Below are 27801 nucleotides of genomic sequence, written 5' to 3' on the forward strand. Positions count from 1 at the left end.
TACTTTTAGACATCTGAGGATTTCCTAGTGTTATCAAGCTAGATTATGCAATCAGTCCTTGGATAAACAGCTTTGGTATTTCTCACAGTTACTGTCTTTAATAGTTTATTCCAAATTAATGTCATTCCATTTAAAACAGTTTAAACCGATTACTGCTAATCTGGAACTAGTGATCAGCTCACTGTCAAATAAGAAATTAAATGCCCTTTTTTACCTACCGGTTGGAAAGGCTGGATAGAGGGTTTTTTCCCCACAACAGGAACAGAATATGGGTCATTTAGGGAAATATTTTAAACGGCAACAATTATATTAAAGAAAAGCTGAATGTGTAAACAAAACATGGTTAACTACATAATATGGACTTTGGGTAGTTCAGCAGTATTAATTGAGAATGCATCACGTAAAATTGCCTTCTGGAGTTGGTGGGGAAATGCTGCATGCAGAGAATTCTATACTCTGGTAACAGAGGAATGATGCAGTCTGCACTTTTGTCTATAGCAAAGGTCAGCACTTTGGTGTCCGGTTGTGGAAAATTCCAACCTGTGACACTGACAAATCTAAGGCTGATGCTGACAAACCCTAGGCTTAAAGAACATGCATTGAAAATACTGAGATCATCTTTATTCTTATTTCTGTAGATTAAACTTGGTATTAGTGTGATGTATTTAATTTGAAAAAAACTGAAAACAGCACATTTTATTTTAAGCGTATGCTATTTTTGGGGACAGATCAATGAACAAAGACAGCAGCTTCTTGAATTCTGTTGAGACTCCACCTTCCCTCCCAAAAATAGTATTGAATCAGCATATCTCTCCTACTCAATCTCTCTTACACACACCAGAATTTTCCAGATCACTTTTTAGGAATTAATTGATTATTAAGAAAAAAAATGGGGTTACTGGATGAGTGCTCTGTGCAACAAAATCTGAGTGTATGTATTTAAATCACTGCTAAAGACCTAGTTCTGCTGTGCTGACTCCAGTGAATGTAGTTGACGTGTATGTGTGTGTGTGTGTTACACCTCCCCAAATTTCTCTGAGAGAAAAACAATTTGTTGCTTATGTTGTGCTGTGCACTGGCCTTTGCTGAGTAACCACTGAATCTTGTTGATGTCATCACTGCTTTTCCTCCGACACACCCTCATTGTGTCATATCTGACATTATATTGGAAACTGTCTGTGGCAGAGATCATTTTTTTTCTTGTCTGTACTGTGAGATTCATAGCACGATTTATTAATAAGAGCAACAGATGGTTAACTGGTTTAAAGCAGTATTAGTTGTGTTCCTCTGGCAAAGAAAATAGGAAAAATCCAAAATGAGTCCCATGGCTCCTTTATCAGCTTTACGTCTGGTCCTGTTTAGATGTAGCTCCTTTGAGTCTATACAAGACTAAAGCAGCACTTTGCAAACACCTATACAGTTTTAAAAGCTTGTGAATGAGCTGTAAGTCATGAGTGCAGATTATATGTAGATAGATTCTTTGTGAATTGTCATGTTTTTGATACTAGGAATATCACAGACAGAAAAATAAGTAGAAAAACGCATCATTCACCTATGAGAATCGAAGGTGTTCTTGGGAAGTGAAATAGCTAATAGCTGAAAATGATGTAGCAGTTTGTTAAAATTGCCATAAGCCAGTGTTGATGCACTGTATATTTATTAAATGCTGTTGTATTGTAAATAACATTTATCTATTTAAACTTGTTAAAACAAAGTGCATGGCTCTTGTAGTAACTGTGAGTGAGGGCATCCACAGCTTATTATATTGAAACCTCATTGCAGGCAGAACACAGGATAAAAGGGCAGTGTGGGAACCAAATAACTCTTGGAGGTGGACACAGTGTGGGATACTTTTCATTAGTAGAGAGGTTTGATTACATTTCTTCAAATTGAGCCTGAAAGGTCTGTATAGCTGAAGTTTTTACTTGCAGAAATGGTGGGTTCACAGATGGGGAGCAGAAAGTCTTTTCAACAGACAGAAGAATTTTGCCTAAAATATTAGAAAATAAAATTCCAAATGAAAGTGGTAATAAACCAAAAACCCACAAACAGCTTTGTGTATTTTCTATACTATCACACTCACAGATGTCAACATAAACAATTAATTAGGGAAAGAAAGAAAGAAAGAACTATATCACTTCTATCTGTCTTACTGGACATTAAACCAAAATATTGCATGTGTGTTCTTGGAAGGTCTGGATGCTCGGCTCTTTCTAAACTCCCCACACTGGACTTTAAAGTAAAATTGACTTTTATCCTTAGCTTTATTAGGTTAACATACAAGTGTGAGAAAAAATATTTGTTTTTAAAATAGTCCACTTATTTTCTGTCACTGTGCTAAGTAATATCCGACAATCTTCCCAATGCTTTACGTAACAGTGGACTTTAAAAGAATATCTCGTTCCTATACACAGAGGATACATTACCAGGATGTTCCTTCAAAACCAGTGATCTATAATGTTCCTGTTACACAGGTCAAAAATACTTTGTCCTCCACCTTCTTGCTGGCTGTGTCACTTTTCTCTTTTCTTGCAGAATGATTCCTGGGGAAAGCAGTATTCGTATGCACTCTTCAAAGCCATGAGCCACATGCTTTGTATTGGTTATGGAGCCCGGGCCCCTGTCAGCATGTCTGATCTCTGGATTACCATGTTGAGTATGATTGTAGGGGCCACATGTTATGCCATGTTTGTTGGTCATGCCACAGCCCTAATTCAGTCTTTGGATTCCTCACGACGACAATATCAAGAGAAGGTAATTACTTTAAAATGAATCTTCCATTTCAAGAGTGATTATCAAGTTGTGTTCAGTGTGAAATAAGTCACAAATTCATATGCTGTAGCCTAGTAGAGTTGAATACTGCAGTTAACTTTACTGAATGTGCAGAAATATAAGAATGGGCCAAATTCATCCCTGGTGCAACTCCATGGTAGTCAATACATATGCAGATCTGTGTGCCTGTGCTCTGGGTGAGAATTTGGATATGAGTGAACAATATTTTGTGATTTTTAATTTATTGTTTAGTGTAAAAGTATTGCATCAGTTCTTGTCCTTGAAGACAATGGGAACTTTTTTCTGACCACTAGTTGAACACGGGAAATTATGTTGTTGCAGTGGCCAGCAGCGGCTTTCATTAGCTTCTGAAATATATTTAGAAGCTGATGCTGTTTCTTCTCAGACACCAACGCACTACCAGGATGTTCCATGTCTTAGAGACTTCTAGGCTGACAAGATTAATGAGCTTTATCTAGAGCTAACTCTGAAAATCCTTCAGAGGATCAGATCCTGCAGTCCTTATTCACATTAATTTAAATAATATTTATTAGTTTACAATAGCATCTACAGTGTGATGGGTGCTTTCCAAATATTAAGGAAGGTATGCCCCAAGGAGCTCTCAGTCTAAAGATAGAAAGGTAGACAGCAGAATTTAGGGGAAAGGGACCAACAGACTTTTATTTTTGTTTGGTTTGGTTTCAAGTAATACAATTAGATCTACTGTTGGCAGCGTGCTAGAAATGGGTCTTTAAAAGGGACTTAAATGTGGATGGGGTAGTGGGCCTTTTGGACAAGCGTGAGAAGGTGGTAATAGACATAGGTGGTGGTAATAGACATAGGTGGTGTGTAATGAAAACACAGAGGTAAATGAAGGAGAAGTGTCAAATGGATAGATGAGGGTGGGAATGCTGGCAGAGCAGAGAGAATGTGAAACATTGCAAGGGAGAGTAAGGAGGTGCACAATTTATAGTGTTTTGGAGGTGGTGACAAGAAGCTCAAATTTCATGAGATAACACCTTGGGAGCCAAATTGAAGAAGGGAGTGATATGATCAAACTGACTAGCAAAGAGGAGCATTTTGTATGTGTGTGCTAGGGTAGCAAGACAGAAAGATATTGCAGTAGTCCAAGCTGAATATAATGAGGCCCTGAACAAGAAATTTGGCTGAGATTATGGAAAGTAAAGGATAAATCTTGCTAGGATGACCAGATGTCCTGATTTTATAGGGACAGTTCCGATTTTTGGGTCTTTTTTTTAAATAGGCTCCTATTTGTGTGGGGGGCAGAGATGGCGATTTCAGGAAACATGCCACTTGGAACAGCTTTCTGTTGTAAGTAGTAAAAGTACCTGCATTCAGTTGGATTCTACAGAAATATATATACATTATTATTTCATCCAGAGCAGAGGAACCAACATAGGAAAAAAAGATGCAAAAATCATGTCTACATGAACCTAATACAGATCTGAAACTAAGCACCATCTCCCTTCTCATCACTCATTTCTAATTTAATCTCATTCTTCAAAAATGCCCTTAATTTAACCTCATTAGGTGCAATATCCTCTTTTTGCATACAGTAGAGCCAACAAGTCCATGATGCTGCATGTAAGACTGATATATCAATGTGAAGATACTAATATATAAATCCAAGAAATCTAATAATGCATATCAGTTCTCTCAAAATATCTTGAACTCAAAGTGCAATAACTACAACAAAATCTCATTCAGTATAAAGCCACATCTGCCACATTTGTATTACATAATCCTAATTTGGCTGCAGATTTGATTTACTTTTTCTCAAATTACCGGCAATGGGAATATAAGACTATTTTTATCATTCAGAAACTTTTGCAATCTTTAATTGACAAAATGTTACAGCAAAAACTGGTCTGTGAACAGGGCTGGCTCCAGGCCCCAGCGCACCAAGCGTGTGCTTGGGACGGCATGCCGCGGGGGGCGCTCTGCTGGTTGCTGGGAGGGCGGCAGGTGGCTCCGGTGGACCTTCCACAGGCGTGCCTGCGGAGGGTCCGTTGGTCCTGCAGCTCCAATGGAGCATCCGCCGGTACGCCTGTGGGAGGTCCACTGGAGCCGCGGGACCGGCAAGCGGCAGAGCGCTCCCCGCGGCGTGCCGCCATGCTTGGGGCGGTGAAATGGCTAGAGCCAGCCCTGTCTGTGAAACATCCATTTATCCAATTTGCAGGCTAAAGGAACAATCCTTATCAGAGGTATACACAATACTCTAACTGAATATGACCTTTATTTAATCTTTCATTAGAATCCATTTCAAAATATATGATAAATTAACAGACTAAGCCGATGAACAATACAAAATCAAAAAATATTTCTAAGCTAAAGAAATGGATGGTGCTACCTAGAACCTGATATCAAGCCCAATTAAGTCACTGGAAAGTCTTCTTTTGATTTTGGTGGGCTTTGGATCTAGTCCATTGCAACAGCACTCAAGAAACAAATAGATTAGCCTGACAGATGTTCTTTCCATAAAGAAGAAATATGCATCTAAAATGTTGGATTGCCAGATAGAATATATGGGAATTTTCAGTATGATTTTTTTAATGACCACTTGTCAATTTGCAGAATGTTAACATTGTGTTTTCTATTGCTACCCAGGTATACATTTTAGAATATGTTGGCTTTTTCTATTATAGGTGTAATTCCATTTTGTTAGCTCCATATTAAATTGTCAAAATCTGAAAACTTCTGTAGTTTACGGTAAGGAAACATCCATTTGTTTATTAAGAGTTATTTAGAAACATGAATTGACCACTCTAGAGAGATTAGGAATGTGCAACAGCTTCCATTTGAGAAGACATTAATAAGACTGGGACTTTTCAGCTTAGAAAAGAGGCAATTAAGGGGGGATATGATAGAGGGATATAAAATCATGACTGGTGTGAAGAAAGTAAATAAGGAAGTTTTATTTACTCCTTCTCATAACACAAGAACTAAGGATCCCCAAATGAAATTAATAGGCAGCAGATTTAAAATGAACAAAAGGAAGTATTTCTTCACACAACGCACAGTCAACCTGTGGAACTCTTTGCCAGAGGATGTTGTGAATGCCAACACTATAGCAAGGTTCAAAAAAAGAACAAGATAAGTTCATGGAGGATAGATCCCTCAATGGTTATTATCCAGGATGGGCAGGGGTACAAAGCCATGCTCTGAAGTGTCCCTAGCCTCTGTTTGCCAGAAGCTAGTAATGGGCTACAGGGGATAGATTACTTGATGATTACCTCTTCTGTTCATTCCCTCTGAAGTACCTGGCATTGGCCACTGTTGGAAGACAGGATATTGACTAGATGGAGCATTGGTCTGACTCAGTATGGCCATTCTTGTGTTCTTATGGACAGAAAAAATCAGTGTAATCATCAGAGTCTGTAGGAACATTGCAATCTTTGTTGAAATCAAAAATGGTTAATCTGTAATTAAAAGGCATTCTATAGGTGCCACCATTAATACCTTACAGTATCTTAAGATGATATAAAAACAACAGGGTTTCAGTTTTCTTTAAGAATTGAAAAAGATTGCAAATGTTCAAAACTGCAGCAAAGAAAGAAAATTGAGATTTTCTCCATCCATTTCTGCGTTCAAGAAATTACTTAATTATAGGGTTGAATGATAATATCTTTTTGCCATTATGTCTAAACTTAAGCTATGTAATGCTATCTGATTTTGACTACATGGGTGTTAATTTAGAATCCAAACACTGCTTACAAAGACTGTGCTTAGCATTTTTTAAATTGATTATTAATGTTTTCATAAATTTACATTTTAATTTAAACAAAACCATAGGGCCTCAGTATTTCACACAACTTAAGCTACACTACATATACCATTTGAACATATTAACTAGCATTCAGAAATAATTTGATTTATGACGTTCAGAAGTCAAGAAAAATATAGATGAAAAAGGATGGATTCTCTTTTCCAGTGTTGGTAGATTCGTTTTTCTTTAACACTGCTATTCACCTGAACAAAATACATTATTTTGAATTTTGGTACCCATGCCAATAAAGCTCTGGGAACCTTAAAAAAGAAGTACTAAAAACATATTTATCATGAACAGGGCAACCTGCTCAAATATATTTTAAAATGGGATCAAATACTCAGTATCTCAATCACAATGTATCATGCAAAAGAACCCTCTTAATGGGAACACATTGATGGACAGCCACCCAATGAAGCTGCTATCCCAATTAAAAGGAGGGCATTCAAAACAAAACAGGCTAAAGTAATCAAAATTAAATAAAATAATGGATTAAATAAAAGTAAATTAGACATTTTACTCTATTTTATCTTTATTATTTCTTATACTTATATACTCCATCAGGCAACTTCTATATTAAAACACTAGAGCTTTGAACGTTACCCCTATGTTAAAGCCTGGTTAAACACCACTGGTGATCCTTTGGCACTGGTGAATGTTCCATTAAGTGGAATTTTTGCTAAGGCACAATAATTTTTGTAACTGTTATAACTATTTTGGTTAGGGGTGTGATTTTTACTGATATAGTTATGCCAGTACAATCACTAGTGTGAACAATTATCCTAGCATAAAGATGTTTTGTAATGATACAGCTTATTCCCCTTCTTTGTGTATTAAATACTCATTAGTCTGCGTGGATTTTATTTCCTGCTTCGCTTCGTGGCAGTGAAATATTTGATGCTGAAAAGAATTTGTCAAAAATCCCACGAGTGATCACCTGATCATTACAGTAAATACAGATGTAATCAATGCTATCTGTGGCTTATACCTTCAATAACTAATTTAATTATGACTTCTGTGCCAAAAATATTAAACTCAAACTCACTATTTAACCCTTAAAAAAGAATGGGAATTGTGGTATGTTGACTTCTGCTTCACTAGCTTTGCTTTGTTTTTGGTATGTGAAGATTCTTTTTCAATTTCATGTTCTTACTTGGATCGTCATATGATTTACTGGTTAGAAGATGAGACTAGAAATCTTGATTTCTGCATTTTTTGAAGCTTAATACCAACTCACTATGTCGTCTTTTGTGAGCATCAGTTGATGGTCTGCATGTAACCTTCCTGCATTTAATTAATTTTTGTAAAATGCTCTAAAATCCTTAATACAAAAATGCAATATGAGCTTAAAGTATTATTTCAAAAGATGATAGCTGTAACATTTACACACTGTCTAGAAGGAAAAAAATAATGTCTGGCATTCAGAAGAAGGACCTTTTCAGATATTCCATTTCAAAAGGCATACTGGTGTTCTGTAAGTCTATATTTCTGATTGATTTGTAGGTTCTTTTATTAGTGGGTATTCTGTAAATATTTTCAGTGCACAATTAGGACCAAATAATCAACTTGATCCATCATGAACTCAAAATGCTGACATATCAATTAATGTTTAATGACAAATGTGGGACTACAGGCATAGATGTCGTCAACTGTATAACTCTTCAACAGTAAGGTCTTGTTTTAAAAAAAGGATACGTGCAGATTTGATCTGTAAATGTGCCATCCAGCACAAAAAGTGTGCTATGGCACATTCATGATGAGAAAAAGTTTTGAATATTGTGGGAGGTTTGTGAATGTACTGGGCCTTAAAGTCACTCAGTCTTGCTCATTTTTTCATTCTATCAGTTCTGCATACATGATTTCCATTCATTATAATTGTAATGTGTACTGGAATTTTTTGTGGGGGGGGGGTGGGAAGGGGCAAGGTGTATATAGCATATATTTTGACTTTGGGCCTTTTCTGAGAAAGACCAGAATTTGAAACGGGGAAAGGCATTAAATATGGCTGTGGTATATTAGGGAAATAATTGTTGTTCTCAAAAATGTTTTAAAATCACAGAGGTTATTTACCTTAATTTTAAACATCAAAGATATAAAATAATGGGCATTTGTTTCTTTTCAAATGTACATCAGTTGTACTCACTGTCTAGAACAGAATTCTTATAGTCTTGTAAAAGGGAATATAAATCAATCAGAACATTCTTACTATAATAATCTTTTTTTTTTCTCTCTTGTCACAATACTCCATTTTTGTGCTCTAGATTCACTTTTGCTGTAACCTGTCTTAGGGGTTTCTGATTATTTTTACCTTGTACCTTCAAACAAATATCAGTTTCTTCAGATAACATGTACTCTGTAGCCAAGTGCTACCCACCCTGCTGTATCCTTCCTGAATGAAACTGTAACAGACTTCACTGCTTCTATAATGACAGATGGGACAGTCCTTGATCTATTGCTCCGTCATGGGTAAATTACCTTTAAAATGATTTGCTGGCTTCCAGTACAGATAAGGTTTCTAGCAGTTTTCCATATGAAAATGTGGGGCAAGCTCATTACAATTGCAGCCATGTTCATAATTATATTAAATTAGCTCTGAAAGCATCAAGTTATACTGGGTTCAGATCTAACAAACAACCTGCTTTCTTTGTTTCTTTCTGTGTTTGTCTCTTGCAGTAATGATTACAGGATAGCTTACTTTTTCCAAATGAGAAAGGTACATATAACTTCTTGTTTCTGAATATATGTCTTAGAATATGGTAGAAACTGCCTTTTAATGGGAGACAAGTATATGATTCAGGCCAGATGGAGATAGCTGCCAGTAATTATCCCTATTGTACCAGTGGTCCTGATTGTGTCATCTGTGTAGCTGCCAGTAATTATCCCTATTGTACCAGTGGTCCTGATTGTGTCATCTGTGTAGAAGGAAACAAGCCTCAATATTTTTCTAATACTATGTTATGACTGACAAAATATTTCTCAGTGTGCGTATTCTAGGATTCTCTCAATTTTCTCCTGACCTCGGGTTCCTGAGGTTTGAGTAATTAAGAGCACATGCACCTCTACCTTCAGAACGTAATAATTTGTATAACTAAGACATGTAGTATAGATCATAAAGAGTATGGAGTATACCGGAAATGAATGAAAGTATGACCCTCCCTTTGCAATACAGAGCTTTATGTGATACTTTGTGGCCGGGCTCCTAGCTGTGAAAATCTGTTCTAATTTATGTATTCATTTAAAAATAGACTGTCTGTGCTAAATTTAAAGTGCAGTACTTTTAGCTGATTTTTTACATGCTGGTCAATATATACACCTTTTTATAATACATTTCCTTTCATTTCAGATACTGAAAAAAAGTTTTTAAACTCTTTTTGTGCACATTGTAACTATTCTAAAAACATAATGAAAGCATACCATTAGATAAAAAATGCATTAAAGCTAAGCATTATCAATATGGTTATAGAAAAATAAAATGTAACTTCCACATATTTATCTACATAACCTACTATTTTTTAGAGCCCCCGCCCCTCATATGTTATCATTTTACATTACAGGAAGACCTGGTCAAAAAAATAGGGATTTTTTTTCCAGTTCAGATGTTAACAAAAACAAAAGTAAAAAAACCCATTTTTATACACATTTTTCATGGAAAAAGCTGATTTTGCATTTTAAAATGATGGCTAGAAACTTTTTTTGTTTTTTTTCAGTGAAAAATTTTTTCTTGGAAAAAAGGGTTTTTCACAAAACACTATTTAGTTGAAAACCCAATTTTTCCTGACCAGACTGAGCCAAAGAGAGGGACCCAGATGATATCACCACCTCCACTGGCTCCGATTAAATCCTGAACACCATCTGAGATGTGAGACTTTGTTGTTCCCTTTACCTTTAATGTGTCCTTTTCTTTCCCTACCTTATTTTTTCTTTTTCCTATCCCTCCCCCATTGTATTCTGTTTAATAAGAGTCTGTCTTAGCCAGCCACAACTGGAGCGGAGCGGAGCGATTCCATAGTTGGGACCCTTCTTCCAGATGATACCCAGGGAACCTCTCACACTGAGGATACCTGTCCGGGGGAGGGAACTCCAGTATTAGGAAGAGACAAGGAATAGTAGGTAATAGAAGGTAATAGTAATGGGGTATTTAATCATTAGAAACATAGATAGCTGGGTTTGTGATGACTGAGAGAACTGCATCTGGGTGTGAAGGTTGCAGATCTCTTGAGACATTTAACCAAACTTATGTGTGGTGGTGGCGAGGAGCTGGTTGTCGTGGTACATGTAGGCACCAATGACATAAATAGTCCTAATTGATTGAAGTCACATGATATCTGTTTGCAAACATGTATTTGCACATATAAACGTGGTTTTTGCAAGTTAATATGCACAATTGTTGACATTGTTTCAGGGAACTCTTGGTACATTGTGACTGAATGAACAGCTAATGAATTGTTTGACTATGTCTTTTTTTAATCTAGTAAAATGCTTGCTTTTAGAGAAGAAACTAACATAGAAAGTTTAGCATGTTTTGAATTCTTGAGAGTATTTCCTTTTTTTTTTATTAAAGTAAGGGTAACAGACATGGAAATGGTTGTGATGCCATAAATTGAAGATTAGGGGCATAGCTCCATTAAATTCTATGAAGCTATGCAGATTTACACCTGGTAAGGATCTGGTGCTAGGACTTCACTAAAGGAAGAAGTAACAGGAGACAAGAATGATGTGGAGAAAACCATTATTTAAACACAATTGCACAGCATTAGAAAATAGAACTGGAGAGGGAAATTACTAAAAAGGAAGATAAATTAATTCTATTGTCAGTTTAGCTATGATATAGTTACAAGATAACATTAATGTCAAAAGCCCTGTTGTAAGAAAAATGTCTGTTTAATAAGTAAAGCTTGACACTCTTTGTGAGTTATTCAGTCACACCTTGCATGTTAGATGCAAGGTCAAATGCCTTTAAGTGAACAATATGTAACTTGTCACATGGTAACTTCTTCTCAAGACTATCTTATGATGATTCTAAAATGGCCTGGGCCAAATACAATCTTTTTAAACAATGAAAATATTTGAAAGCAATTTGTTTGCATAAGCAATGTATTATACCAAAATAATCTTTGTGTTTAGTAAAAATGAAACAAAATAAAAATAAATAAAATATCTTAAAACATATACAAATTCTTGCTGAACAACATTACAAGCAATAGAATTAAGGGTAAGCTAATATCCATGCCACCATAATGTTCTCCCCTACTTCCATGTGCCCTCCCTTATCCCACCCCCTGCACACACACACACATTTTAACACTCACCAGCACTTCACGGATAGCTTTGAGCCTTGGAAATTTCACTTTCACTTAAAAAATATGAAGGCCAGATTTACCTCTTGGGTTCTGCCATTTTTCAGAATTCTTACTCTGTGTTAGTTCCCTTGTAAAATTAACTCTTTCTCTGACATCAATAGCTTTTCTGGATAACTTATTTGGGGGACTATTGTGAGTGCTCTCAAGTCAGTTGAATTTCACAGAAACATTTTCCATTTCCCCCTCAGACTCTTGTGTGGGGAAAGTTTAATGGGCAGCAAAGATCCTTTCACAGTAACATTAAAAAATAACTGATTTGGAAGTTATTATTAATCAATTTCTATGATAAAGAGACTTAACTTAAAATTTGCTCAGCTCAGGTCCATCTACATCCATCGTTGGGTAGCCGTCACCACCTCTGGACTTTAAGCAGTTAGGCTTCTTTCAGATTTTAGTTTCAAATGAAATAGTCAAATCAGTGCTAGACACTGCACAAATACAGAGTAGTAGACGGTCTTTGCTCTGAAGAGCTTGCAATCTGATAGACAAGACAGACATAGCATAGGGGAAGAGGCATAACACACAGAGTGAACAATATGATGACAGCAATTATGTTAGTTCCACTGTTCTTTTTGTTTTGTTTTATGTTTTTCTAGTTTATGGGTTTTCTTCAGAAGGGATCACTGTTTCATTTATACCTTTACTGTTTAAGTTTTTCATTAACTTTTTATTTTATTAATAGACTTGTTTTTACCTATTTTTAAATAAATCATTCTGCTCACCTCACTGAGATCTTTCATTCAGTTTTGAGACTTCCCCAAATACTTCCCCCGATGCCATTCCAGAGATATATCACCATTTCCCCCCCCCCATTCCGTACGTTGGTTGAAGAAAAAAAAAGTCAAATATTGGATAGAACATGCATTTATTAGTGTCTTTAAAACATGTAGCTTTTGAGTTAACCCAGATACACTAGATAAACCAATACTTTTGTTAAAGTGGTCAGCAGTGAAATAATTGAGAGTGTTGACATTTAATGGTCATAATTAGTTTAAGGTTTAAAACCCCATAGAGATAAAAGGGGCAATTGCCAACTCTTAAAGTTCTCTTTTCAATCTCTTTGGAGGCTCAGAAAAAAACAGCTCTGCACTGATGAATGTACACCTCTACCTCGATATAATGCTGTCCTCAGGAGCCAAAAAATCTTACCGCGTTATAGATAAAACCACGTTATATCAAACTTGCTTTGATCCACCAGAGTGCCCCCCCCCCAGAGCACTGCTTTACTGTGTTATATCCGAACTCGTGTTATATCGGGTCGTGTTATATCAAGGTAGAGGTATACTTAAATATTTCTTTGCCATCAGAAGTGTAAGAATTTTTCTTAACTGAAGTTATAATTCAGCCAAAAACACTGGGAATACACAAAAAAAATGCAGATCTGTGAGAGACTGCAGATACAATGCAGTGTACATTTCCAGTGGCCTTTCCCATTACCAGTAGAGCCTCCAGTTCCTTAAGGGTATGTCTACACTGCAGTCAGAGATGTGACTGCAACTCCTTTAGCTAGCCCCCCGTCTCCCCAAGTTGCTAAATACATTCTGAGCTGCCTCGACTTCACTGCTATGTTTATTTAAGCTAGCTCTATAGATTAGTGGTTTTCAACCTTTTTTTCATTTGTGAACCTCTAAAAAATTTCAAATGGAGGTGCAGGCCCCATTGGAAATCTTAGATATAGTTTGCAGACCCCCAGGGGTCTGCAGACCACAGGTTGAAAACCACTGCTCTAGATCAGACCAAACTCAGATATGACTATATATGCTGCAATAACATTGCATTTTAGAAATATGCTAATAGTGGGGGGTTCCAGTATTAGGATACAGTTAATGACACAAATGTGGAGCACAAGAGGACCCATCCCTAGCCTTATAGGTAGATCTGCGGAAAAAAAAAATGTGCAAAACTCATTTTTGTTTTTTGGGGGGAAAGGGCAGAAATACAGAAAAATACCATAATTGAGCAATATTGAAATGTTTAGAAAATTCATATTGGTTTTGCCAAATTGTTTTGGTCAGGGAAAAAAAGAATTCTGAAAGAGTTAAGACAATACACTTTGATATTTTTTGATTCAAAATTACTTTGTTTCAAAACTTCATTTAATTTTATGTAGGCAGTTATTTATTAAAAAATCAAAAACATTAAAAAAAATTATCCCACTAACGTCATTAAAATTGCTTTATTCATTCAGACATCAATTAAAAAACCTAGGGCATTCCTGCAGCTTTCCCTCCTTATGCTGCTGCTCTATTTAGGACACTGGACATTTTCACAGAAAAATGTAGTGTATAATCACCTAGAGATCAGGGTATGACATGCAATGTAGAGGTCAGTGACTGTGAAACAAAGAGGGTGCTGATTAGTTCCAATGTATTATGTGCCCTAAACATTATAATATATGATAACTCCTTTGGTTTCCTGAAGAGGTGTATGATGTGTCTTTCCATCAGCTCTTTATCACTGATGAAAATGAAATGATTTTTTTAGCCTAAAAGCTATCATCTGTTGGCAATATCTGTTGTTTACTGATTACCCCCCAGAGTTCTCTTGCTTGCAAGAATGCTTTCATTTTACTTACAGGCAATAATCAAACATTTCCTCTCAATTGCCACAAAATACGCAACCTCTCGTTATTGTTCTTTTCAATTACAGTGATTGACAAATTAATTAAGTTATAGTGAATTTCCTGAATTCATGTTCTCAGCCAATTCCCATACAAATCAGCCTTTTACCTAAAAAAATAAAGACTCAGTACTGCTCCCAGTGAAAACAATGGCAAACCTCATTGACTTAAATGGGACAAGGTCTCAAGAAATTAAAGGTCAAATTATCCCTCTTCCATGCTGCCACAGATGAAGCCACTTCAAATCTCAGCTGCACAGTATGCCGGGAGCATAGACCTTACACAAAGAAAGGAACTCTACAATGGAATGAAACTGCATTGTTTCTGCTAACAGTCTGGGTCCTAAGCACCTGTGAGTAGAGAGAAATAGGATTTGAGCCTAAAGTGAAGTTAGTGTCTAGTTAATTCATTCAGTATTTTTTCTTTTTCTCGTGTGTGTGTGTGTGTGTGTGAGAGAGAGAGAGAGAGAGAGAGATGCTCCTTTAAATTTTCATGCACCTGTGAAAAAATCCCTAGACTAAATGAAGACTGAAGTAGTAATGTGAGATCTTCCCACACCAATGTGCCTGCCAAGCAGAATGGGGACCATTTGGGTAAAAGCAATCAGTTTAGTCTTCATGTCCACTCAATCCCACTTTTGGCTCCTAGCAAGGGTGCCAGTTAGTGCCAGCTGTAGTGCTTGTGATAGGGACGCCTGTCTACCAGGAACACAACTGAGATCACCAAGTCACTTGACATAGGCTTCTGAACAAATGGTGACAAATGTCAGTCACCACTTCTGCACTCAGTTTGTTTTCTGGAAATGTCTATTACCTCTGTCTGTTAAAAGTAGTGATTGACTATAGCATAGTTTCTGCAACACAGGAACATTCCACGGAAATTAAAATCAGCACCTGGTATCATGCCTTTAGCAAAACTTGCATACTAAATTAGCATCTTGCCCATCTCCAGTTATCATAGAAGATTAGCATTGGAAGAGACCTCAGGAGGTCATCTAGTCCAACTCCCTGCTCAAAGCAGGACTAACTGCAACAAAATCATCCCAGCCATGGCTTTGTCAAGCCAGGCCTTAAAAACCTTATATATTAGCTTATTATTTTCACATTGCTTTCACATTCATATATATATGAATGCAGATTAAAATTAAATTACTTTCTATCTACTGTTAAATTCTTATTTTAAAAAGAAAAATTAATGGCTAAATAAGTACTTTGCCTCAGTCTTTAATAAGGCTAATGGGGAGCTTGGGGGTAATGGAAGGATGACAAACGGGAATGAGGATATGGAGGTGGATATTACCACATCTGAGGTAGAAGCCATACTTGAACAGCTTAATGGGACAAAATCGGAGGGCCCGGACAATCTTCATCCGAGAATATTAAAGGAACTGGTGCATGAAATTGCAAGCCCGTTAGCGAGAATTTTTAATGAATCAGTAAACTCAGGGGTTGTACCGTACGACTGGAGAATTGCTAACGTAGTTCCTATCTTTAAGAAAGGGAGAAAGAGTGATCCGAGTAACTATAGGCCTGTTAGTTTGACATCTGTAGTATGTAAGGTCTTGGAAAAAATTTTGAAGGAGAAAGTAGTTAAGGACATTGAGGTCAATGGTAATTGGAACAAAGTACAACATGGTTTACTAAAGGTAGATCATGCCAAACCAACCTGATCTCCTTCTTTGAGAAGGTGACAGACTATTTAGACAAAGGAAATGCAGTAGACCTAATTTACCTAGATTTCAGTAAGGCATTTGACATAGTTCCACATGCGGAATTATTAGTCAAATTGGAAAAGATGGGGATCAATATGAGGACTGAAAGGTGGATAAGGAACTGATTAAAGGGGAGACTACAACGGGTCATACTGAAGCGTGAACTGTCAGGCTGGAAGGAGGTTACTAGTGGAGTTCCTCAAGGATCAGTTCTGGGACCAATCTTATTTAACCTTTTTATTACCGACCTTGGCACAAAAAGCGGGAATATGCTAATAAAGTTCGCGGATGACACGAAGCTGGGGGATATTGCTAACACGGAGAAGGACCGGGATATCATACAGGAAGATCTGGATGGCCTTGTAAACTGGAGTAATAGTAATAGGATGAAATGTAATAGTGAAAAGTGCAAGGTCATGCACTTAGGGATTATTAATAAGAACTTTAGATATAGATTGGGGATGCATCAGTTGGAAGCAACAGAGGAGGAGAAGGACCTTGGGGTATTGGTAGATCACAGGATGGCTATGAGCCGCCAATGTGATATGGCCGTTAAAAAAGCTAATGCGGTTTTAGGATGCATTAGGCGAGGTATTTCCAGCAAAGATAAGGAGGTGTTAGTACCGTTATATAAGGCGCTGCTGAGACCCCACCTGGAATACTGTGTGCAGTTCTGGTCTCCCATGTTTAAGAAGGATGAATTCAAACTGGAACAGGTTCAGAGACGGGCTACTAGGATGATCTGAGGAATGAAAAACCTGTCCTATGAAAGGAGACTCAAAGAGCTTGGCTTGTTTAGTCTAGCCAAAAGAAGGCTGAGGGGGGATATGCTTGCTCTTTATACATATATCAGAGGGATTAATATTAGGGAGGGAGAAGAATTATTTAAGCTTAGTACCAATGTAGACACAAGAACGAATGGATATAAACTGGACACTAGGAAGTTTAGACTTGAAATTAGATGAAGGTTTCTAACCATTAGAGGAGTGAAGTTCTGGAACAACCTTCCAAGGGGAGTAGTGGGGGCAAAAGACATATCTGGCTTTAAGATTAAGCTTGATATGTTTATGGAAGGGATGGTATGATGGGAGAGCCTAATTTTGGCAATTGATCTTTGATTATCGCCAGATAAGTATGCCCAGTGGTTGGTGATGGGATGTTGGATGGGATGGGATCTGAGTTACTGCAGAGAATTCTTTCCTGAGTGCTGGCTGGTGAGTCTTGCCCACATGCTCAGGGTTTAGCTGATCGCCATATTTGGAGTCGGGAAGGAGTTTTCCTCCAGGGCAGATTGGCAGAGGCCCTGGAGGTTTTTCGCCTTCCCCTGCAGTGTGGGGCACGGGTCACTTGCTGGTGGATTCTCTGCAGCTTGAGGTCTTCAGACCACAATTTGAAGACTTCAATAACTCAGGCATAGGTTAGGGTTTTTTTATAGAAGTGGATGGGTAGGGTTCTGTGGCCTGCTTTGTGCAGGGGGTCGGACTAGATGATCACATTGGTCCCTTCTGACCCTAGAATCTATGAATCTATTATCCTCTGGGTGCTTACAAATTGACTGTTTAATAATTTGTTCCAGTATCTGTCCAGGAATTGAAGTTAGGCTGACTGGTCTATAGTTCATCTGGTCCTGTATGTTACCCTTTCCTAAGACAGTAGTATTATGTTTACGATCTCCAGTTCTCTGGGACCTCACCTGTCCACAATGAATTATTGAAGATAATTGCTAATGGTTCCAAGATTACTTCAGCTAGTTCCTTAAGTAGCCCAGGGTGAATTTTGTCAGGACCTGTCTACTTGAATACAACTAACTTATAAAAATATTCTTTACACTTCTATTTCCCTATGCTGATTTTTGTTCCTTGCCCCTTGTTCCTAATGTTAATTATGTTTAGTGTCCACAGATTACCTTTTTAGTGAAGTCTGAAGCAGAATAGCATTAAACACCTCATCCATTTTGGTGTCATCCATTATTAACTCTTCTCCTCTAAACAGTGGACCTTCACTTTCCTTCAACTTTCTCTTACTCCTAATGTATTTGTAGAACCTCTTCTTGTTGCTTTTTATGTCTCTTGCTAGCTGTAATTCATTTTTTACCTTACCCTTTCTGGTTTTTATCTTTACATCCTGATGCTATTGTTTTGTACTTATCCTTAGCAATTTGTCCATATATCTAGTTTTGTAGGGCTCGTTTTTGATTTTCAGATCATTACAGAGCTCTTGATTGAGTCATGTTGGCCTCTTGCTATTACTATTATTTTTCCTGTACATTGGGATAGTTTGTTGTTGTACCTTTAATATTGTCTCTGGGATTTGCTAATTCTCCCAAACTCCTTTTTCATTTTCTTTCCATGGGACTATACCTATCAGTTCACTGAGATTGTTAAAGTCTGCCTTTTTTGAAGTCCATTGCCCTTATTCTGCTGCTCTCACTCCTTCATTTCATTAGAATCATGAAATCTATCATTTCATGATCATCTTCACCCATGCTGCCTGCTACCTTGAGATTCATCACCAATTCCTCCCTGTTAGAATCTAGTCTAAAATGATTGCCCCCCTGGTTATTTCCTCTACATTTTGAAACAAAAGTTGTCCCCAACACATTCCAAAAACTTATTGGACATTTTGTGTTTGCCATATTATTTTTCCAACAGATGGCTGCGTAGTTAAAGTCTCCCATTACTATAAGGTCAAGTGACCTTATCCAGCTGATCACACAGCTCAGCTATTGATTCATGATTACTGAATACTAACATTAGTAGTCCTGTTTAATATTCTGCATTCAGTCTATTGGCTGAGATTTATATTCACAAATCTGTGTTGAACAATGAAAACAGCAAAATCATAGTTTGTTTTCAGATAATTCCTCCCCCACAAAAGAGGGAAATTTGCCAAGGAAATTACTCATTATGGTTGTTTTATCAACTCTAGTCTGAAGATACCGTTTGTGTGATTATGAACAATGGAATATATGGACTTTAATTAAATCAGCTTTTTTAAAAAGTGTTTCAACAGTGCGGTTGCTGTAAAATGCTTACATTCAAGGGAGTCTCAATAAAAATGCTAATCTCGTATTCCCATTTTGTAGCCTTCATATTGACTTTTATAAATCTTCTCTTATTCATAAAGAGTATATTTTAATGAACGAAATTGGTTGTCTGCTTTAAACAAAATAAAAATTGTTTTCCTCATTGTTCCTATTAATGAAAACATTTCCCCTTCATATTCAGCCTGCACTCTAACAATTTTAGTTGTTGCTGTGGCAGAAACAAAAGGTCAATAAATGAAAGACAGTGATGAAAAGTATTAAATGTAAAAATTAATTTCACATCCTCTTCTGGCCATTTCTAAGAATTGTATTTAGAGTTTTAAAATGTCTCCATCATATAATTCCTAAAAGCAATCTGGTCAAGCTTTAATTAAATACAAAATGACTTAATGAAGATTGCAATTGTTTCACTGAGCTATGACTGAGAATGTGATTTTGATACCAGTTTCATTTTTGACTAAGGGTTGATATTTCTGAATGTTTATTTATCTTAAAAATGAACTACTCCTGCTTCCATTGTTATTTATTTACCAAGACCAATTATGCATTTGCAAACACTGTGCTAATTACAGTTTTCTTCACCAAAACATTCAATCATGTATGGGATCAAAATATTCCAACTGTTAGAAAGAGATGTTATTCCAAAGATAGTAATTACCCTAAGTTATTTAGTAGAGCTGGGAGCTTTAGTAGTATATAGTGTAACAAAGTTCCTCCTCTACCTTGGTGGGTTCTGCACTTATTGGTGGATTTGCTCACCTCAGCGATCTTCCCCTCTGGTAGAACCCACAGTCTGGGTCAACTCCTCCTGTGTCTGATCAGGAGTTGTGAGGTTTGAGGGGAACCCAGGCCCGCCCTCTACTCTGGGTTCCAGTCCAGGGCCCTGTGGATTGCAGCTGTCTATAGTGCCTCCTGTAACAGCTGCATGACAGCTACAACTCCCTGGACTACTTCCCCATGGCCTCCTTGTAGTAGTCCAGGAACAATGAGGAAAACAATTCCTAGGGATTTGTTTAGCCTGGGACTAATATACCTGTTCCTCAGTATTTTACTGTAACCATCTGGCCTTGCCCCATCACAATAGTTTTATTACTCAGGATTCTGATAACAGGACATGGACTAGAGCCTTTCCTCTCTGAGGGCTTGTCTACATCAGAAAGTTGCAGCGCTGGTGAGGGAGTTACAGCGCTGCAACTTTGAAGGTGTACACATCTGCAGGGCATCACCAGCGCTGCAACTCCCTGTTTGCAGCGCTGGCCGTACTCCCGTTTTGTCTCGGGTGTAGAGGATCCAGCGCTGGTGATCCAGCGCTGGTAATCCAATGTAGACACTTACCAGCGCTTTTCTTGACCTCCGTGGAAGGAGGAAGCCTCTGGTAATCAAGCTGGTCTCCTTTCCCGGTTTGCTCTCTCGTTCCCGGAACCCCGAGCAAGCAGGTCTCCTTCCCTGCGGTTTGCTGGGTGGCTCCGGGAACGCGAGAGCAAACCGCGGCGAAGCTGGTCTCCTTTCCCGGTTTGCTCTCTCGTTCCCGGAACCCCGAGCAAGTAGGTCTCCTTCCCTGCGGTTTGCTGGGTGGCTCCGGGAACGCGAGAGCAAACCGCGGCGAAGCTGGTCTCCTTTCCCGGTTTGCTCTCGCGTTCCCAGAACCCCGAGCAAGCAGGTCTCCTTCCCTGCGGTTTGCTGGGTGGCTCCGGGAACGCGAGAGCAAACCGCGGCGAAGCTGGTCTCCTTTCCCGGTTTGCTCTCTCGTTCCCGGAACCCCGAGCAAGCAGGTCTCCTTCCCTGCGGTTTGCTGGGTGGCTCCGGGAACACGAGAGCAAACCGCGGCGAAGCTGGTCTCCTTTCCCGGTTTGCTCTCTCGTTCCCGGAACCCCGAGCAAGCAGGTCTCCTTCCCTGCGGTTTGCTGGGTGGCTCCGGGAACGCGAGAGCAAACCGCGGCGAAGCTGGTCTCCTTTCCCGGTTTGCTCTCGCGTTCCCGGAACCCCCCTTGAAGCCGCCCAACAGCGCTGCAGTGTGGCCACATCTAACACCACTTGCAGCGCTGGTTGCTGTAAGTGTGGCCACTCTGCAGCGCTGGCCCTATACAGCTGTACTAATACAGCTGTAACAACCAGCGCTGCAAAATTTTAGATGTAGACATGGCCTGAGTTGCCAGTTCAACTAGGGTCCAAATCAGTAATGAAAATTGATTATCATCTGGCATGTGTCTGACAAAGTGAGTATTCACCCACAGAAGCTTATGCTCTAATACTTCTGTTAGTCTATAACAAGGGTAGGCAACCTGTGGCATGAGTGCTGAAGGCAGCACGCAAGCTGATTTTTAGTGGCACTCACACTGCTTGGGTCCTGGCCACCAGTCCGGGGGGCTCTGCATTTTAATTTAATTTTAAATGAAGCTTCTTAAGCATTTTAAAAACCTTATTTACTTTACATACAACAATAGTTTAGTTCTATATTATAGACTTATAGAGAGAGACCTTCTAAAAACTTTAAAATGTATTACTGGCACATGAAACCTTAAATTAGAGTGAATAAATGAAGACTTAGTACACCGCTTCTGAAAGGTTGCCAACCCCTGATCTATAAGGTGCTACAGGACTCTTTGTTGCTTTTTACAGATCCAGACTAACACGGCTACCTCTCTGATACTTATCATCTGATGGCACTTTGAAGGCAGTTACTATGTAGTTGATATTAACTGGTAGTCTACATAATATAGATGAACAGGAAATTTCCAAATGTTTTTTGTAATAAAATGTAGTTTCTGCAAAATTGAAATTTTCCATGTGAAAAGTTTGATTTTCCCAACATTTTTTAATTTACCTTCAGAAAAATAAAACAAAATACTTTATTTTGGTTTGCTGAACTGAATCAAAATGTTTTGTTTTGGATCAGTTCAATATTACACTGTGTCCGGGAGAGGAGGGCGGCGGGGCTTTACCGCACTCCGGCCGGGAGAGCAGGGCGGCAGGGCTTTGCCGCTCTCCGGCCACGGCTCCAGCCGGGAGAGCAGGGCGGCGGGGCTTTGCCGCTCTCCGGCCGGGAGAGCGAGACCGCGGGGTTTGCCACGCTCCAGCCGGAGTGCAGCAAGCGCGGCAAGCCCGGCTCTCCCGTCTGGAGCTCCGGCCAGAGCGCGGCAAGCCCCGCGACCCCGGCTGGAGCTCTGGGCCCTTTAAATAGCCCGCGGAGCCCTGGGGCAGTGAGGGGCTCCGGGGGCTATTTAAAGGGCCCGGGGCTCCAGCTGCCTCTGCCACCCCGGTCCTTTAAATAGCCGCCGGAGCCCCGCCTCCCCCATGCATTCCCCAGCGCTCCCGCAGCTATTTAAAAGGTCCGGGGCGGGGTAGAAGGGGGTTTGGGGGCTACTTAAAGGGCTGGGGTTCCAGCTGCCTCTGCTGCACCCCCTGACCTGCCCACACCAGTCCGGCCCCCCCTGCCTGCAGTCAACTCTGCACCCTGTGCCCACAGCCAGCCCCTGCCAAACCCCGTCCTGTCTCCAGCCAACCCCTGGCACACACCCCTGAAGCCCTGCCCAAAGCCAGCCAGCCCCACACACACTGCTGCCCACACCAGCCCTGCACCCCCTGCCCAGCCCGCACCCCCTGCCCTGTCTCCAGTCAACCCCTGCTGCACCCCACTGCCTGAAGCCAGCCAGTCCCACACTCCTGTCTCCAGCCCTGCAAACCCCTGCTGCACCCCCCTGTGGCCCTGCCTGAAGCCAGCCCACCCCACACCCCCTGTCTCCAACCAGCCCCACACCCCTTGCCCTGCCTACAGCCAGACCCTACCTCCAGTCAGCCCCTGCCCTGCCTCCAGCCAGGCCCATGTCCACTGCTGCCCTGCAGTTTCCAGGGCAGTAACCCTGCACACCTGCTTCAATGAGGGGGGCAGAGAAGCTGGGACCAACACATGTGCACACCCCCAGGGAGTGGTGGGGACTCACACATGTGAAACGGCGGTCATTAATAGCCAATCAACAGCATATATGATGCAATGTATATAATATATAATTTTATTATTCATATAGTTATGGAAAGTAAATAATACATGAAAGAAATGAAAGGGGTTTTTTTCCACTTTTTTTTTTAAGTCATCCCTGCCAGGGCCGCGCCGAAAATGTTCGAATTGGGCCCCACACTTCCTAAATCCGGCCCTGCTTGAGCTGCCACAATACTTCATGGGAGCTGAAGTTCAAATGCCCATGCCTCCATTCTCTCTGTGCTAGGCTCCCTGGAAAGATGACATCTCCTATGATGCATCACAGTCTGCCCTCCGATTGAACTGCTGTGGTGCATCTTTGAAGATGTGGTCAAGCTGTAGTCTCCCATAGGGGAGAATGGGACCATGGAGCAACAAAAAAATAACTCCTGTGAGGTACTGCAGCAGCTCAGGCAGAAACTTCAAAGTCAAAGTGAGCCAAAATGAAATGTTTAGCCATTTCTAAATCATTTTTTTCTGAATTTCCCACTGTATGAAAAATTTTATATTTCAACGTTTTGTCCCAATTCAGGATAAAAACAAATGTTGTAATATTGAAATTTTCTATGGGATGGAAATTCTGATTTTTGACTAACACTACTGTCAAGCACTTCATGAACATAGAGACTGAACTCCATGGTTCTCCAGCGAAAAAACTGAGACTCATGGCATTTTACCACAGGGAAGAGAGTTGTATTGACTTCATGTCGTATTTGTTCTATGGGCAAAGAGAGGACTTCAGTGTCCTGGGTGTCAAACCAGAGACCTTTCACAAGGTCTAATATTAATATCAGAAAGTTGTTAAAAATAAGTATTACAGTCAGTATAATGTGCTTATAAAAATACATTACAGATGTATGTCATGTGCTACTCAGAATGGTAAAAAACAGAATCTGAAAATATTTTAGAATGGTTTTTTTTATTTAACATTTTTGTCATAGCCCATTCAAGACAAGACAAGATTGTTATAGAAATATCAGACAAGATTGCAAGTTGAGATGCAGTTCAGCACAATCATCTCAGGCTAGGTTACAACACTGGGAAGATTAGGCAAAAGGAGAAAGGGCTTTATTTGTCCTGTTTTATTAAAAATAAATCTGCACTTATCTAAGTAGTTCTGTGGATCCTAGCAGTCCTCATTCAATTGAGCTTTACCAAACTAACTGTGATTAGCTTACTGAAATCCTGAGATGAACCCAATTACTGCACCTCTATGGTTAAAAGAGTTGTCTACAATTCCAGTGTAAGCGGCTTTTTTATGGAACATGAAAATAGAAGCTACTTGCAGCTGATAATTGAAACATAAAGGCCTTGAGAATGCTCACCATTTCCCATGTTTTCTTTGTTCTATCACCAAATTTGTTTTAAATCCATTTAGTCCCTATAAGTTGTATTAAATCCTTTTGGTTTCTAAAAAAAAACATAATTACAAGGACAAATTATTGAATTTTAAAGTGATCCCTGAGGATGCAATGCCATTATTTACATAGTGCAGTTGCATAGTAGGTTTTTCTCCGCTGGATTATTTATTATTTAGGATATACATGTGTAGTACTCTAGATAGATTATATATATTTTTAATACACAAATACTCATTGATGCTGGTTCTGGACGTATTGACATGATCAACACTCATTATATAATGGATAAGAGGCTTATCAGATATTTTTGTTATCACATATATAATTCATAACTGCCAATGTTCTTGATGTAGTACAAGAGAACACATATAAATATTCCCAAAGGAGTGTGATCTTTCTACATTTTTTCTTTCTATTTTAATATTAAACACAAGAAATTGAAGCACAGTCCTCCTATTTTAAAGTTACATTGTACAATCCCAGAAGAGCACATAAATCCAGATCTCCAATATATGCTTAAAAGAGAACTGCAATTTTTTAAACTTCTTTTAAGGGCCAGATTTTCAGACACTGTCTTCCAGTTATGAATCAATCTCAGTTCTTCCAAGACACTGAAAGACCCAAGGCTGTGAGCTCAACCAATATCAAAGGTCAGCATTTGTCAATTATAGGGGGAAGATAAATAACTCACACAAAACACCACTGTATTGAACTTTCAATCCTCTTCGGTTTATATTTTCTAAGTTTTTCCTCTACTACAAATGGAAAGAGAGAAAAACTTAAATTTAAAGAAAAGAGCTTAAATTAGACTTGTAGTTTATTGGGCTTCTAGAATGTGAAGCTCTATGGTGTTATGCAAGCTTAAAGCCCAGCTGATGTGATTGTCACTGTTGCTGCATTCTGCCCCCAATTTGTTGAATTGTAGTGCAAGGTGACAGTTTCAGTATCTTTTTGATTCTCAAATTGCCTTCCTTCCTGCTGTGTTGCATATACCCATTGTAATGATCTCCTGCATGGTGTAGTGGTGTTATAGGTTCTTACTGTTCTTGTAGCGTGCAGATTTCAGGCTATGTTAGAGCACTGCTGGATTTGGCCCATAACTGTTCTAGGGACCTAAACTGCTTTATTCCATTGAGGGGTTTTACAAATGATTTAAGTGGGTTTTTTTTGTTTGTTTGTTTTTTTCCCTCATGGCAATTATAGACAGAGTTTTATTTTTTTCTAAATATCTGTATAAACTATTCTTTTTATAAAAGGCTTTGACTTCAAAATTGGAAACTGTCCTATAAAATATAAGTATATTTTGCACCATTTTTTTTTACTTTGTTGATTTTTCTCTCTGCCCCTTTTTAATCATAACTCTGTTTTCTTTCCCTTTCAACATATGATTTATTTTACATAAACTTATTATATGGCATCTGAAAAATGTGTGTGTCATTAGCATTTATTATTTATTATTTTAATTTATTTCAGGGAGCAGGATCGCATTTTTTAAACTAGAAAGATAATTAAGATAATACAACTTTAATGATGATTTTATGGTTTTCATAGGGACAGTTTTAGAGGAAGCCTTAGTGAGTATTGAAAATCTAGCCCTCATTTTCACTAAGTGCATAATTCAGGCTGCATTTTCAAAACATCTCATTTTTCATTAATTTCTCAGTAATGGGGAGCTGGAATCTCTTGAAAATCTGACCACTTATTAGATACCTGTTAGGTGCTGACATTTTGGAAAATCTAGCCTTTACAAGTCAATCCTGGAAGGTGCTTAGTGCTCGAACTGTGATCCAGCAAAGCAATAAAGCATGTACTTAACAAAGTATGTGAGTAGTTCCATTGTCTGCAATGCGTGTTCTTCAGGTTAAGCATATCTTTATGTGTACTTTGGTGGACTGGGGCAAGAGTGCTGAGCATCTTGCAGGATGGAGTGCTAAGGGCCAGATTTTCCAAAATGTCAGCATCCAACAGTTCTCATGTAGGTACCTAATAAGTTGTCAGATTTTCAAGAGAGGCCAGCAGGCTTCGAGACACAGGAATGAGAGGCAAGCTGTTTTGAAAATCAACAAAACAAAAAACAAACACACATATGCACTTGATTTACAACAATCCATTATGAGTTTTCTTACAGCATCCTGTAAGAAGCACTGGATGTTTATCATTGTTAGAAAGAGGATACTGCACTAGCTGGACCACTGGTTTCATCTGATGTGGCAATTCCTATGCTCCTATGTTGCTCTCTTTCACAAACCTGCCTTCTCTTCCTCTCACATTTATGCGCCTGGACAAATGTACAGGACATCCATCTTCTTCCCTAACTACTCCATGCATGGAAGTAATAATTGAGGACAGAACAACCAGTTTGTGTGCAATAAAACAGTGGTTCTCAACCAGGGGTACGTCTACCTCTGGAGTACACAACAGTCTTCCAAGGGGTACATCAGCTCATCTAGATATTTGCCTAGTTTTACAATAGGCTACATAAAAAGTACTAGTGAAGTCAGTATATTTCATATGACTTCTTTATACTGCTCTATATACTATACACTGAAATGTAGTACAAAATTGATTTGTTTTATAATTATATGATAAAAATGAGAAAGTAAGCAATTTTTCAGTAATAGTGTGCTAACACTTTTGTATTTTTATGTCTGATTTTGTAAGTGAATATCTTTTAACTTGGGGGTATGCAAGACAAATCAGACTCCTGAAAGGGATAGAGTAGTCTGGAAAGATTGAGAGCCACTGCAGTAAGACACACCTGAATTTTATCTGAAATTTTTCACCAAAACAAACTGAATATTGTTCTAGCTTCAAAGATTTGTGATAAGTAGCTTTTGTCCTTTCATCTGTCTATCAGCACAGGCTGGCCTGGCTCTTCACTTCTCGGGATCAAAAGTAGAGGATATCACTGCATTCTGAGGTCCTCTGGCCAAAAGGCTTTAAAATATACAAGGTGTGATTAAAGTAGCTAACCAGAGCCAAGCAGGCAGAGCATACCCCATTTTCCTTTCCCTTACTTCTTTAGCATACTAGAATGTTTATAAGTTCTGGAAGGGGCCAGTTGGTCATCAGGGAGGAGATGTTGGGAGTTGAACGAGGCTCTTTGAGACTGGAGAGTAAAATCAGATTAATCAATGATTTTTAAAGTGATACTCCATCCACTGGAGA

General features: G+C 38.9%; 1 protein-coding gene across 1 annotated transcript in view; it reads left to right on the forward strand.

The window, feature by feature from the left end:
* Positions 1–27801, forward strand: part of HCN1 (hyperpolarization activated cyclic nucleotide gated potassium channel 1) — a 302768-nt gene that overhangs the window by 206584 nt on the left and 68383 nt on the right. The window contains exon 4 of the mRNA XM_030567585.1: positions 2536–2754. Coding sequence (XP_030423445.1) covers positions 2536–2754 — 219 coding nt within the window. The remainder of the gene's footprint in view (positions 1–2535; positions 2755–27801) is intronic.

Source organism: Gopherus evgoodei, chromosome 6, assembly GCF_007399415.2.
Source record: "Gopherus evgoodei ecotype Sinaloan lineage chromosome 6, rGopEvg1_v1.p, whole genome shotgun sequence".
Classification (NCBI taxonomy): domain Eukaryota; kingdom Metazoa; phylum Chordata; order Testudines; family Testudinidae; genus Gopherus; species Gopherus evgoodei.